Consider the following 15663-nt stretch of genomic DNA (forward strand, 5'->3'; position numbering starts at 1 on the left):
CCTCCACGATTTGACGATGAGGGAGGAAATATGAACGGAGGGGAGATTTACTCATTTATTCTTGTTTATCCTTGCTTACTTATACTGTTCTTATTAGAAGGGTTACCCTATAATTTTAGTAAACACTCCATCCATCTGTTTACTTATTCGATTTTTCTTATTCGTTCAGTGTATATTCGATTCTCGTACAAATTGGTTAACTACAATGACAGTATTAAGATGACATATGTGGACTAAGGAGAGGGTAAACATATATCCGCACAGCAAAATCGACGCAAGGTATAAAAGCATTATTATTCGTGTTTATTCAACAATTTGTTACATCAATGTGCGATAAAGTGCGACTAACAAGTTATTTGTTTTACCGTCAAACGGAATTAGCGAAGTGGTGTAACTTGACCTAGAAAAAAACGTGCTCTAGTAACACTCGTGCATAACGACGCGACAACGAAAAAGAGGCACGCTGCGAAAGAGCAGTAACATTTTACAGTTTTAAACGTTTCAATGTCCGACCCATTGATCCTCGAGTAAACCGCAATCTCCGTAACGTATTTCAGCTGCTTTCGGAAGAAAAAAAGAGTTTTTCGATCGCGGGTCGCGCGTGCGACAAACGAGGCGAAAGGTAACGGTCGGCGAGACGCGCGATACGAGGGCGGAAATCCAGCCCTCAACTCGCGTTAATTCACGCGATACAAGTAATTATATATGCTCGGTACGCAGATGTTTAATGAGATCTACATCTCCCGCGTAGAAAAATTGAAGGAACAAAAAAGGAGATGAAACGCGCGTCCTTGTTAGTTGCAACCCTTTTGCGCCGACCTGAGTGTGTCCTTTGTGGACTCATGGAAACTTACTGTAATTTAGAGTACGAGAGTACTCCCCGCAATGAGAGTACGATGGGTATATCTTTGCGCTGCCCTGGTTTTTTCTCTTTTGTGGACTAGACTCGTTACAAGTTCTCCGCGTTGTCTACGCTCATCATTAAATGTCTAATAAATATTTAATACCTAAATCCCGCTAGGTTCTCAATGTATTTAGATAATTTTTTAGTGTTTTTAGTAATTTTTACTTTCGTGACAATCATGTTTGCCGTAAACATGGAATTTTAATAGAAATGTAGCCCAAATCAATTGTTCTACTGTTTAAAGAAATATATAAACTTTTGTTAAGTGTTGTTCGCAAAATAAAAAATCAAATACTGTATCTTCAATAATACCGTGAAAAAGACAGACGATAGCAGGAGATACAAAAATTCTGTGAAGCAGACTGTTTTGGCGATACGAAGAAAACGTGTTCCGATCGATCTCTAATTTTAAAAGTTAAGAATCCAATTTAAAGAAAATGACGCGAATTCCGTGTCAATTTCTCTCAATCCGTTTTATCTCGATTTATTCTTTTTTTTTCTGGAAAGATACTTAACTAGCTAACTCCTACGGAGTCAATTAGCTACTGATCCGTTCACGTGTATTATCTGTCAATGCCGTTGCCGCCGTCGAATAAGGGGTCATCCGCGTACTTCGCTCCCGGGAAGAGACGGAGGAACTCGAAGACGATGCCGTTCGTCCAACCGAAGCCTTCCTGCACGTTGTACTCGCCGCCGCCGCCGCTCTCGCCGGGATGTATCGCGTTGTACTAGAAAGTAAAAGATTAATTATTCCGTGTAATCGGGCGTTAACCCGGTTCGCAAACCAAATCGTCGGCGCGTCGCGAAAGTAATCAAGACGCACTCCGGATTGTCGCCTCCTTCGTGGTTTCCGCCGCGTCGCCGCGCCGTGCGGCGGCGAGTTAATTCCCCGCCGGTGGAATACCTATCCCGGGGAAATCTAATTTCTCCCGATCGCGAGAGAACTTGGATGAACTTTCTCGTCAGTTAGTTAAACGACGCTTCGCTCGTCTGAGCGATCGCGCTACGAAGGGCTCGTCGTGAGCTCGGCGTAAAAGCGTCATTTCCTTTCCGTCGGCGACCGTGTCAAATATAATATTCTGCCGCGAGACCACGGGCCTTTGTCTCTCTAACCCGTCAGAATTTAATATCGAAAACGCAAAACGTAATCCTCCATATAGATCATTTTATGCTGCCCAACATTCTCCTTTTTGAGGGAATTTTTAACTTCAGCATAGAAAGGGCAAGACAACAGAATATAATTAATAAGCAAGTTTATAAGACTAAATTAGGATTAGAAGTTTGTTGAATTTTTCCGTTAATGAAATAGCGCGGATAACGAGATACGATTTATCAAACATATAACTTTGTTAATTTTGTCTCGAAAGATTTTCTACATGACAGCTGTGAGAGATTTGGAATTCTAACGAGGCATTTTAATTACAATTTATACAATAAATTTATACAATATATTTATATTCAATATAATTATTTTCATCAGTCGTCATATATATCGCGTGTGATAAATCACTACGCCGAAACCTCGCGCGGTTGACGTTGTTATAACAATTTCCGATATGAAAGCGATGCGATATAAATCGAATGGGCAGAGAGTAGAATGCTCTTCGTTATTTCCCCGATTCTCTCTCGTATGACTGGGTGCGGGACGCCGAACGAGACAATAAAAGGATACTCGGTGTACGACGTACTCTTCTCTTTGTCCGCGACAATGCGACATTTAAATTGTTACCGTTCTTATCGCGCGCCTTACAATGCCGGGAAACAGCTTCTATATATCGCTACTCATTTCGGAGAGAAGCGATATTATAAAATTAATAATTAATATCAGAGGAAAATTATATATTTTATACGAGGTTATTTAAATAAAATTAAATATGTAAGAATGTTGGAAAATCGCTGCTGATGTGGAAGCGACATTATAAAATTAATATCGTAAAAAATTGCATTTTAAAAACGAAAACAGAGAACTTGATTCGCCAGTGAATAATTAACAATTAGCAAAGGTATTATGCTCGACTCAATTGGCCAAATTTTATTGATCAACGCTACGTTTTCGACTGCAGATTTCGGTCCTTTTCAAGCGTATAGAAACAACTCACAAATATTAATCAGTCAGACATAATGTCCAAACTACGCCGAATCTAAAAACTAAACATAAAAAATTGAAGCACGCAACAACAAGTATAAATCCATAAGTAATTTCTGTTTGTTTTAGATCATCGATTCTATTTTTACCTCGTTTAATTAAGCAGTCAAGTTTTTTAGGGACTGTAAACAGAGTAGTGATAAACCAATTATTAATAAACATATTGCTAAACGTTTAAACCTCCTCAAAATACGCAATACTACACATAACACTCTCACGGACAATAATGTATTTTTTGATTTAAAAAACTGCATACCGTTACCATATATCAAAGGTTTAGGCGATAACATTTGTGAGGTGAGAAAGTTCCATATCACTACTCTGTTTACAGTCCCTAAAAAACTTGACTGCTTAATTAAACGAGGTAAAAATAAAATCGATGATCTAAAACAAACAGAAATAGTGTACAAGATCAATTGTAAGGATCGCAATGCTACGTATATTGGACAGACAAAAAGACATTTTTGCACACGTCTCAAAGAACACCTGGGCAATATCAGGAAACAGGCTAGTAAGCATTCTGCAGTGACTGAGCATCGTACATCCTTTGGGCATGATTTTGTTTGGGGAAAGCCAGAAATAATATTGTACATAAAGAGAGACAGATTAGAAAGAGGGAATTAGCGGAGATGTTTTTTATTAAGAAATTTATTAAGAAATTTGACGACATTAACTTACAAAAAGACACGAAGAATTTTAACGCTCTCTACGAACACATTATAAAAAAAAAACATAATTTCCTCTCCTTCTTCGCTGTTTCCCTCTCTACGCCCTAACTTTTATTCTTGACGACACTGGTTTGTTTTTATTGCTTGTCCGGTTTGTCAGTTTAAATTTCACCACCGCACGGCTCTGACATGTCCCTCGACATAAACGATTAACGAAAATGCCGTTTGACATGTATTTTACCTCTGTGATTTTAACGCACAAACATATAAGCTTCTGATTTATATAAATATTTATGGATTTATACTTATCGTTGCTTCAATTTTTGATGTTTAGTTTTTAGATTCGGCGTAGTTTGGGCATTATGTCTGACTGATTAATATTTGTACGTTGTTTCTATACGCTTGAAAAGGACCGAAATTTGCGGTCGAAACGTAGCGTTTTTCAATAAAATTTGGCCGGTTGGTCGAGTATAATACCTTTGCTAATTACATTTTATCTATCATTATGGAATGGAAATTTTAATCGATCCCCGTAGGGTTACAATTCTCATCCATCCACTACCCTTCTCGTCTCACTTAACCCTTTGGACCAACGGCTTAACGTTTCTTCCTGAAAGACGGAGCCCAGTTTGCTCCGCACAAGAGCCTTTCTCGCACGGAGGGCGCAGCTTTCGGAAAATAAATTCCATGTTTACGTGCTCAAGTGGACTCGAACTTGGTTTCTCAGATTACAAGGGCGCTCTACCACTAGACCACACTGCCGCCCCTTCGCTAATTACATTTTACCTGTCATTTGTCAAATAAAAAAAAATATGCATGAATATTGAACAAATATATGAAACGTTTATTATTGCGCAAATGTTTTGTTAATTGCTAGCAACTGATTTTATTCACGTATCGTGATTATTTGTTACTTTTAAAAATACGTAAAATAAGAAAAGCTTGCAATTAGTTTTTTTCTTTTATTGAAACGTCGATGTTACGTGCACCAATTAAGCACTTCTTTTTAAGTACCGGATGATAAATGAGCAATAACGTCGCGTGATAAACACCGACGCATTTATATTGATGCAAAGTCATGTTTACTGATTTAAAGAAACGCCGTGTGCGTTTGTAATTGACTATCGCATTAGGCGATCGTTATATGCCGACTGTACTATCTGACGCGCAAATCAAAATCGTTTTTTTTTTTTATGAGACGTAATGTACCTCAACTATTTTTTCTTCTTAAATATTATCTATAAATGTAGAATAATCGCTTTCATATCGAGCGGATAAGAACATTGCAAAAAAATTCTTGCAAAAAAGAGGGCACGAGGTAAGTTTTGCTATAAAAAAATTGATTTTAAATTTAAAATATATCGTTCGGGCCACTTGCTTCCGCAACTTTATTATACGTCTCGACCATAAATCCGCCTAACATAAAAAAACGGATCGTAAAATTGATTCCTCGATTGGGGGATACACGCGCGCACGCACATTCGTCGTAAAGCGCATCGCGAGAGGAAGCAACAAACGTGGCAGATCCAATAACACGAATGTAAAGCTCGGAGTATTATTATACAGATTCTCCGGGTAAAGAAGTCGATTTCTCTTTATTGAAAAATTGTTTGACTAATATTGCCGCGTAGAACTCCTTTTATTTCCCACCGAATATTTGGTAAACTTTTTCCACCTGCTTCCTCAGTCCAATTAAAAATATATCCTTCGCTATCTCGCCGCGGCGTATATTTTGCAATTCACGGCGATCCGTACATTCCTGATAAAGACGCCTGTTCCAACAACAGGCCGGAAATTAACTGGAATAAATTGTCCCTGGTTATTTCTGACGAAAAAGAGAAATAGGGTAAAATCGTGATGCTTTTAGACGTAGCCTTGCTAATTAATATTCCGTGCTAGTTACTGCAACTATTAGATTACAACGTTATATAGAGAGAGAAGGCAGAAACGTAATAACTTTCCGCAGTATTTCTGAATAAATAAGCTTCTTCGTATGCCCTCACTTTCATCTTACTTTTATGAGAGCAAATTTGAAAGCGCGTTGCGGGCTTTTTGGCTTTTTCGCATTACTAAATACGCCATAAAAATGCGATGAAAATGGACTCTACGTGTTTCATTAGATATCACAGTTATTAGTTTCATCAACTGAAAGCAGTTCTACTAATTCTAATGCGAACAGCATGCGAGCCTGTTTACACGCTTTACAGGTTCAATTAATACAATTGTTATGCAAAAATAGTTACCTATTGTTCCACACTCCTTACGTAATAATACGATATGTCGGTCAATTAGTAGCGAACTAATTAGTCGCGCTTTCTCAGAAAGCTAATTATAAAGATCGAGCCGGATGACAAACTGTTTCTGCAAATGGAAAATATAATTTCAATTCTCTCATGTCGACGCGCGTAAAATTCTCTCTCGCTTGGATACCTCGAGGGCTCCTTTTCATCCTCCAGTACGCGACAGGCGCAAGAAACCTTGATTGAATCGATTGAGTATGTTTGTTCAGCAAAATGGACCGGATATTTCCTGGGAGAGAGAGGAGAGCTCGTTACTGATATACCGGTATCGACACGACATGATTTGTACAGAGTACCGGGAGTGTAAATTTCACCCGCCATTCTCTCGTGACGCCCATAATTATTGTGGCTTAAATTACGCCATTAGAATAGTTTTATTGAACAGCCGCGATTATCAATACGGCTACGCCATAAGTATTAGTTGTCTCGTCTCTTAAATCATGATATACGGACACGAGGAAAAGTCAGTTCATTAATATTGGCGAGAAATGCCGGAAGGAATGAAACAATTTTCTCACGTTAGGAAACATTTATTTTACAAGCTTGGATTCTTTTTCATTTGAGTAGCGTTATTAAATTTTCCTGGGAAAAAAAAACTTGTACAGTGAATTTACATTTTCGAGCGTTGTAATATCATAAACGTTGTAGTGATTTTTATTGAATTGTTTAACTATTGAATGTTTTATAGCGTGAAAAATTGTGACAAACATAATCATAATTGTTTGCGATGTAATGCCGGGTTTTAAGAGATTAATACGGCTAGTCTTTGAAATTAGGTGAATTCAATAATTCTACAATAAAAAGTAAAATATCTTCGTATATATGAGCATGAATATAATTTGTAAAAGGGTAATTGCCAAACACAATTTGCGGCGAACTACTTAATTATGAATGTTTCAACGTGATAAGTTGAAATAAATGTTATAATCGTTCGTGATTTAATGTCGAGAATCAGTAGTTTAATATCGATTTGCGATTAGGTACATTCAATAATTAAAAGAGTACGTTAAAAAGTAAATATCCACGTATATAATAATGATAATAAGTACAATTTGTAAAAGGGAAATTGTCAAACACAATTTGCGGCGAACTACTTAATTATGAATGTTTCAACGTGATAAGTTGAAATAATAGTTATAATCGTTCGTGATTTAATGTCGAGAATCAGTAGTTTAATATCGATTTGCGATTAGGTACATTAAATAATTAAAAAAGTACGTTAAAAAGTAAATATCCACGTATATAACAATGATAATAAATATAATTTGTAAAAGAGAAATTGCCAAACATAATTTGCGGCGAACTATTTAATTATGAATGTTTCAACGTGATAAGTTGAAATAAATATTATAATCGCGATTTAATGTCGAGAGTAGTAGTTTAATATCGATTTGCAATTAGGTACATTCAGTAATTAAAAGAGTACGATAAATATCCACGTACACAGTAAAAAGTAAAGATTAAAGATTTATGAACAAACACAATTTTCGGCGAGCTATTTAACTATTGAATGTTTCAGCGTAAAAAAATTGCAATAAATAATTGCTCGCGATATAACGGGTCATCAATAGTTTAAAATAATCTTCGCAATTAGGTAAATTCAATGATGAAAAGACTTCAATAAAAAATAAAGAGATGTCGTGGACAGAGACGTCGACGAGCGTATAATTTAAAAACAAGATCTTTCTCCTTTCATCGCAAAATGCCGACTGTTACGGACACTCCCTTCTCAATATGCATGAGCGCACCATCGACAGAGTGTTTTTCTTTTTTTTCCCCCGACCGAAACCGGTAATGTATAAAATACTTTCTCACAAGCTGCGCGCTGTGTATACAATACCGTGCTCCTAATCGTACCCGTTCCCGCGCACGCAACCGTCTTGTATTTTCCTCAACCGTAAGCGAAGAATGGCGAAACAAAATAAGACGGATTAGAATGAGCCACATGCACGCGCGCATACACGCACGCATATACATTGGACGATATTTCCCCGTGGCTTTTCATCCCTCTCTCGCTTCCCGTTCCGCTGTTCCAGGTATAGGGCAGCCGAGATACGTCAGGGCGACAAAGGAAACGAGCGAGGTCACCCTCGCGCACGTTAGACGCGTCCAAGCCGAGCGACCATCTCTCGGCTCCATATCGAAATTCGAAACTGTTCTTCGAAATACATACCATGTCAAGTTTCCGTATCAAAAAGACACACGAGAAGATGCGGACAGCGCCGCCGGGACAAAAGTGTTTACTGTAGCAGAGTATTAAATAGCGCTCTGTCACTATCCGTATTAAGTATTACCTGTGCGTGCACCGCTATTTTTTAGCATCGATATATTAGCTACAAATGTATCGGTATATATTTGGACGCTAATATATACAGATAAGAAACGTTTAGCACGAAATAAATTTCGCGTGAATAAAAGAGAGAAATTTTATATTACGGAGAGAGAGATGTAAAATTAATGTTGAAACATAATGTTCAGTTAATTGAAATACTAAATGTTAAACATTACCTGCGCCGATATTTTTAACATTATATTAGTCACATACATGTATATTTATCACTATTTGATTGCCAATATTCGATAAAAATATATTAGCACGAAATAAAATTTCAAAGAAATAAAAGAGAGGGATTTTATATTACGAGAGAGATGGGAATGTGAAATTACTCTGAAACATTATTAAATCAATTAAAAAATATTGTGGTTACAATAGATGACAAATATTAAAATATAAAAAATATTATGAAAGCCACAAAAACATATAAATACAAACAGTTATATTTATGTATTTATATATCTTTATGACAGCTCTTTTTTCATAAAAGAGCTTTCTTTTTGCCGACATCCATTTGTACACTTCATTGTCGTGAAAGACACTTTCTTTGATCGGCGAACTATATGTCGATAGAATCCGCCACCGCGCCGTTCCGCCGGAAGATTCAATAGTTCTGACGCATGTAGTTCGTGTAGGACATCAGTCGCGACTTGTCAGCAAGAAATGTCCTCCCTTAATCTTTCAGCTCCGACGGTGAACGGAGAAACGTTTCGTAAAGTGAATACAGTCGGTCTTAAGAGAGAAAAACGGGCTTACCTTCTCGAACATCTTGCCGTACTCGTCGTAACCGAGGTAGTTCGATCTAAGCCACCTGTCGGCCAGTGTCTCGGCCAAGTCGACCGCTTCTTTCACTCCGGTTTGATAGAGACCCAGAATCAGGAAGGACTGCAACGGCGGCCAGGCGTTCGGGAAGTCCCATTGTTCGCCGGTATAGTTCACGGAAGTTGGCGTGCCACCTGCGACGAGACAAGCGTATCGTTTTCTTACGTCTGTAGCGTTTCTAATGCAGCTGGCTGTTGCGCCCTGATTCGGGATACAATCGCGCCCGGGAGATCGGAATCGATAAGCGAGGTCACGCGGCGTGAGAAAGTGCGTCTTAACTCTTTCGCACCCGGTGACACCGATTGTGTTCAATTTCCGATTTAGTTCTTCTTTATTCAAATGTTTTTTTCTTTTAGTCGAGATTTCTGACAATTTTCAGACAAATTCTGGCTGGCAAAAGAATATTGTAATTTGGAATTTTTACATAAGAAATCCGATTGCAGTCAATAATATGATATGCTCAGAGATATTTAAATGTCTTTCTTAAGTTATTAACATTTTGCGATATATCATAATATCACATCCTTGGCGCTACGTCTATTATGTAAGCAATTACGTAATTTTATTCAATCAAAGTGGAGTCGCAGAGCTAGAGAAAAAAAAGAGAGAGGAGAGGAAGGGAATTTAACTTAACTGCATTAATAATGAAATAAGTAAAAGTTACCCTGGATGTAATCTGAAATTCAAATATCCCCTAACAAATCACGATCGCGACGAATTGGAACACTGTGATTCACAGTGTTCCAATTTACCGGAACTTCTTTCATCCGCAATCCCTTAACGGGTCCTTTCGATTCCAGTCCTAATAAAAATTTCATCGAACATCTCGTCGACATTTTTTCTCAATCTCAATTATTCGCCGCTAATCGATGCTTCGTAAAATATATAATTAATTCTTTCCGTTGTCTATTAAACGTGACAAAAATTCAATTTCTCTTTTATAAAACAGTTTTCATACAAAACACTCTTTGTTGAAAAATTTTTAACTCATACTCTCTTCTCGAGAACAGCTTTCCCATTATTTTGCGAGCAAACAATTCTATTGGCTCAGAACAGTGTTCTAAAAATCGATCCCCGAGCTTTCCGGTGTGAAGTTTAAGGGTCGGTAACGCAATCGGGGGTGTGTCTTCTTGGGGTCAAATATCATCGCTAAAATAATTCGCGATATTTTCAAAGTCAACATCGGCGAGCAGTAAGGTGCTTACGCAGAGAGAAAAAGAGAGTAATGCCGCGGCACTTGTACGCACGGCGAAATTCATTTCGCTTCGGATTTTCCGCGAGTCACTGTCGATAGCAGCCGCAATCCGATTGAGAGATATTTTCTACGCGACCGTCCAATTTCCCCGTTCGCGGATCGCGCGCGATGCGAACGATCCGCGACCATTGATAAATCATAAAATTTCTCAGTCCCGCCTGGCATCCGGAAATCTCGTTCGTCTTCTCACCGCGGCACCTCCGTTATGCCGTTATTGCGAATTATGACGCTTTTCACTCAATCCAGCTTGTCTTAAACACTCAAGATGTTTGCGTAAAGAAGATTACTCGTAAATAATGATGCTGTTTAGATTCGCATTTGTCACTCTTGACTTCATGTGCAGAAAGTATAACGATATAAAGGATAAAGCACAATGTGGTCGCTAAATTCTCTGCTAGCAGTTGACAGAAAGTACACAAAGTACTAATTTAATCTAGCTCTCAATTGAAGCTAATTATATTAAAAACAATATAACAGTATATTAATTACAACCATAGCCTGCAACTAATTTAGTATAGCTTGTGGCTTTGTGTCTTATTAAGCGCAGAAATAACCATTATATTGCCGTTCACCGAATCGCAATCGAATTGCAACTCTCGCGTATTAAATGCTAATTCGCTGCTAAATAGTTCGGTTTAATTATGATTTTTAATAGTACAAACGTGTTGTGTGGGTTGAATTTATGCGCAACCCCGATTTCCTATACGAATTGCTAACATTGTTAAGATTCTCTTGACCGCATTCCGTATATTATACGCGGAATACAATATGGCGTTTTGACGCTCATCGTGATGGTTACGTGTATAGCTGCCCCCTCGAATTCTCTAATAAAAGCGGATAACTGGCAGAGTCATTGTTTGCTCGATCTAGGAAATAATCGGGAAATAATCTGTGGGATAGATAGAGAAATTCGCGAACAACTTTAGCAACTTTTGAAAAAAGAAAAATGGAAGATAAACGTTCGGGCGGAGGCATATGTCCGTGAAAGAATATAGGCGAAAGTTAGGATTAACTCGTAAACTCCATTCAGCTGCGTTCACACAGGGAGCGTGTGTCGATCGAGCCGTCGAACATTCTTTCATCTTTGAGTTATCTTCATTTATTTTTGTTACTTTTGGTACATTTTTATTTATCCTATTTTTTTATTTGCTTTGAACGCGAAAAAGCGCTTACAGGTAATGGAACGAATAACGGAGCGAAATTTTTAGGATTTTCTCGATGAGAAAATTTTGCATCTATCGGATTTCAAACGATAATAAAATAGCGAACAGCTTGTATATGGAGAGGAAAAATATTTTGTCAAAGTGAGGCGTTTCAAACTCTCAGCTTAAAACATATACTGTTGCAAATAGACACGTATTAAAAAATTCAATTGATAGTTATAGCGCGTTGTGTGAAAAAGTTTGTTATATTTTTTTTAGGCTTTGTGTGGTAAAAAGATGAGCAACATTTCATCAATCGGTACAAATACAATCGTTTGACTCACCAACGTACGAATCAATCTTGTTTCTTTTGAGATAACTAATGGATTTCATCGCATATTTAACCCTCTTGTTCCGATCGTAGCTCATTGTGTACAGAGGCGCCAGATTCGAAGGGTAGAACGAATTCATGGATCGCTTATTTCTCGTGTCGTAATCTAGCCAGGTTCCCTTATCCTCGTTCCACAGCACATTGTCGATGGCAGCTTGATAGTCCGAGGCAATTTTGGTGTAATACCAGACTTTCTGGAACGAGAGAGGAGGGAGAAGTAGCAACAATGTATGGACACCGTGGCGTTACGCAATCAATAACAAGCGAACGGAGGCAAAATGGTAAACGGTATTGTATGCCATTTATCTGACCGAGTCGAAGCAATTTCTTTTTCGGGTTCCAGATAATCATTCAAACCGGTACTTTGACCACTTCTCGCATTACCGAGGCACTTGTATATTAGCTGTGTAATAAGTAAGGATTGGGAATATTATTGTCGTAATTTGTGAAGCAATATTACCGTATCCCTCTTTAACGACATGCAGCAATAAATACAGCATTATTCGGGAATATGTTTGGGAAGCGAATAATGCTGTATTTATTGCCGCATTATTCCATGTTTGAGGAGCGATCGAAGCGGAAGGGCGGTTTAGCGAGAGGCTTTTACCCTCATGTTACGCAGGACACCGTGAAAGTAGGCGAGCATCCTGGCGTTCCGCTGTAATATTGCATTCAATTCGACGGGTATGATGTCGCTCGTGGAGACGTTGACGAGACTGAGATTGCCGGCCTTGTCAGTCCGTATGCACCATCTGTAGGAGAAGTCCCAGCCGCTCTCCGCCGCGGCTTTCAAGTTGTTGTAAATCGGCCCTCGCGCCTGCTCCGGCACTCGCTGCGCCAGCTGATAATCCTCCCTGTGAGAACACGCACACGTTTCGTTCTTACCTGCTTGGTCCTTTATAATTAACACGATGATGGAAGACCTTCCTCTCCCGGGTGATCGATACAAGTGTCGAAACGGAGCGAGAAAACACGATGGACCGACGACCAGGGTCGTTACGTTTCGCCTTTCGATTAAGAGCTAAGAGACGCGGCCGGCGAAGAACGTGATCCATTAAATGTCAAAGAAACACAATCGTTTTTTTTTATCTCGAATTTCCCCGATGAAGATCACGCCAATTCCTCCCGGATATATAAATAACTGAATTGCAATTTTTATCTTACATGTATGATGTCAATGTATATCTGTACCTTAGAGGTAAAGAATATCGTGTCTCCATTATTATGAATTCAGAGAAAACAAGATTTAAAGTTTCAAATAGGGAAATGATATATTTTCTTTTTTCAAATAGGGAAATGATATATTTTCTATTTTATTTTCATTTTATATATAAAATAAAAGTAGCAACTTGATTCATTAAGTTTTGAATAAGGTAATTTAATGATGTAACTGCCAATAACGCTGGTTAAGAAATTAGGCACTATAAATATTTTCAATACATTTTTCAGAAAAAAAAAATGTCAAATCAAAATTTACAATACGCAACAATCTAAGAATTTTAACTTTTTATTTCCACTTTTTTTATTGAACTATATAAAATTTTATTCAGGCAAATTTTCTTCGTTTATAATCTGATTTCAAGATTTCCTTTTGAAAGATATTTTCAAATCAAAAATATTCTTTTTTCCTGTGTATAACTTCAAATTTGAACATTTTGCCTCAGACATATTTTGCAATACGAAAGAATTTCAACTAGTTAACAGCTAGTTCTATATTGTTCAAAATTTTCGTTTTCCGAAACGTTTCGACGGTTGTATCGTTTACTTGGAAGAACTTCTTGACGGTATCTTCTACCGAAAGAGAACTTACTTGTAACTTTCCGGTCGAGGTCCGTTGCTGTTTACCACGTAACGCGCCATCTTGTACGTCCTACCGTTCTTCGTTACATCCATCGTCTTCTTGTTTTGCCAATATTCAAATTCCTTGTCGAGGAGCGCTATGTTATTTTTCAAAAATTTCCTATCGTTCGTGTACTCGTAATACTTGGCGACCTGAAAGATATTTGCGTCGTTAATGGCAAACGGACTTCGGAGTTCCTCAAGAAATAATTCGGAGATAGAGAGATCGTTCGGGGGAGATATTGGCTATTGGCAGGGATTTCTATACGAGATACAGAAGACCGACTCGAACGTTTCGAGACAAAAGCAGAAACGGGGACGTTGTTCGGGGGATACGTACCATCGGTATTAACAAGGGCGGTTGGCTTCGCGATAAGTAATAAACTCTACCGCCATTCGGTACGAAGCCGAATCTGTCCACCATAGAGAGGAAGTTCTCGATCATCCCTTTAACGGTGACGGGCATGTCGCATAACAAGAGTCCCTCGATTACCCAGTAGCTGTCCCAATAATAAAACTCTGCGGCAAAATTTGATCCTTTCATTTCGCGAACTCTTTCTCCGTTTCCTCCCGCGCGACACATTGAATTTTGCTTTTAGCTAATTGCGTATTATCCAGAAGCGACACGCATAATATGCGACGGAAAAACAAAGTTTGGAGATCACATAAGCAATTGCGAGGAGGAAATAAATTCTTGTCTTAATTTAAAATTACAATGTCCCTCAGAAATGGATGGGTCGCAAAAGCGGAGAAGCGCTTTCCTCGCAATGATTCTTCAAGGATCCGAAGAGTTTTCCACACAATGCGGAGAAGTCTATAGAATTCGTGTACAACAAATGTAAATATCATAAAAATTATTATTGCTTTTTGATTCTTAGCGGCGTAAACACATATAAAAGTACGTAAACGAGTTCTTACTCCCCGCTAACAACGCAAACACATAAAAATAGGTGAGCACAATGTGTCAGAAAAATGTCAACATTCCCGCCATCAGGAATACAGAAGTTTCTGCAGGCGCAATTTTTCTTAAAGCTTTACGAGGTACAACATTTTTATGTATGCAAGCCAAAGAAGAAGCTAACTCGAGAATGTAAAAGAGTAAAGCCAAGCTTTTAAGACCCATTGCGTGAAATCCTTTTTATGCGGCAGTAGTAAGAATTTAAGGATATGCAAATCCGAATTGGCTAAATATTCATTTCACTTGAACTGACTGAAACATCTTATGGATGAAACATTCAGATGCCATATTGACTATAAAAGAAACACACATTTCCGCGCATATACAAACAATCACCTTTAAATCGTCCACCGGGAATGATGAAAGTATTATTCACGTAAATTAAGCTGTGTCGCTGCGGATTGACCACCAAGTCGTTATTTATCTTCCTCGCCAAAGTTTCCCAAATGCGGTTCAAACGTTTCGCCCATTCTTGATACTGAGGATCCTGAATGGATTTTAGGATGACGGGATTTTCCTTCCAGTCTGGCAACGTTGAATTATCCAACTCGTCCTGCATAGCAAAGTTTTGCGCGACAAACGCAGCTACCTCGCTGCGATTAGGGGAGTTGTTGGTAGCCTTCATCAAAGCATTGAAGCTAACACAAACCGAATCAAATTAGCTCTGATGCACTGTTCCAGTACCACCTATGCCCTTTCTCTCTTTCTCGGGACGGGTCGTTTTACAAGTTTCATGTAATCAAATAGAATCCTTTTGTATAAAACCCACTTTCTATTTAAAATTCATGTTAGATCTCGTGAAAAAAAGAAGTATTAAATCAAAGTTATACACGCAACAATTTATAATCTTCTTATAAGAATTTTAATTTTTTTTGTTTGAACTATATAAAATATCTCATTCAA

General features: G+C 38.1%; 1 protein-coding gene and 1 long non-coding RNA gene across 2 annotated transcripts in view; both read right to left on the reverse strand.

The window, feature by feature from the left end:
* Positions 1-282: 282 nt before the first annotated feature.
* The window catches only part of LOC139822578 (trehalase), a 29815-nt gene continuing 14434 nt past the window's right edge, over positions 283-15663 (reverse strand). The window contains exons 3-9 of the mRNA XM_071794423.1: positions 15097-15398; positions 14143-14321; positions 13774-13955; positions 12571-12817; positions 11917-12157; positions 9110-9309; positions 283-1632 (exon numbers count right to left, since the gene is read on the reverse strand). Coding sequence (XP_071650524.1) covers positions 1468-1632; positions 9110-9309; positions 11917-12157; positions 12571-12817; positions 13774-13955; positions 14143-14321; positions 15097-15398 — 1516 coding nt within the window. The 3' untranslated portion in view covers positions 283-1467. The remainder of the gene's footprint in view (positions 1633-9109; positions 9310-11916; positions 12158-12570; positions 12818-13773; positions 13956-14142; positions 14322-15096; positions 15399-15663) is intronic.
* LOC139822580 (uncharacterized) lies at positions 3460-9103 on the reverse strand. The gene is made up of 2 exons (XR_011734554.1): positions 6149-9103; positions 3460-6079 (listed from the first exon to the last, which is right to left on the reverse strand). It is a non-coding gene; the product is annotated as an uncharacterized lncRNA (long non-coding RNA).

The sequence above is a fragment of the Temnothorax longispinosus genome, chromosome 11 (genome assembly GCF_030848805.1).
Source record: "Temnothorax longispinosus isolate EJ_2023e chromosome 11, Tlon_JGU_v1, whole genome shotgun sequence".
NCBI lineage: Eukaryota > Metazoa > Arthropoda > Insecta > Hymenoptera > Formicidae > Temnothorax > Temnothorax longispinosus.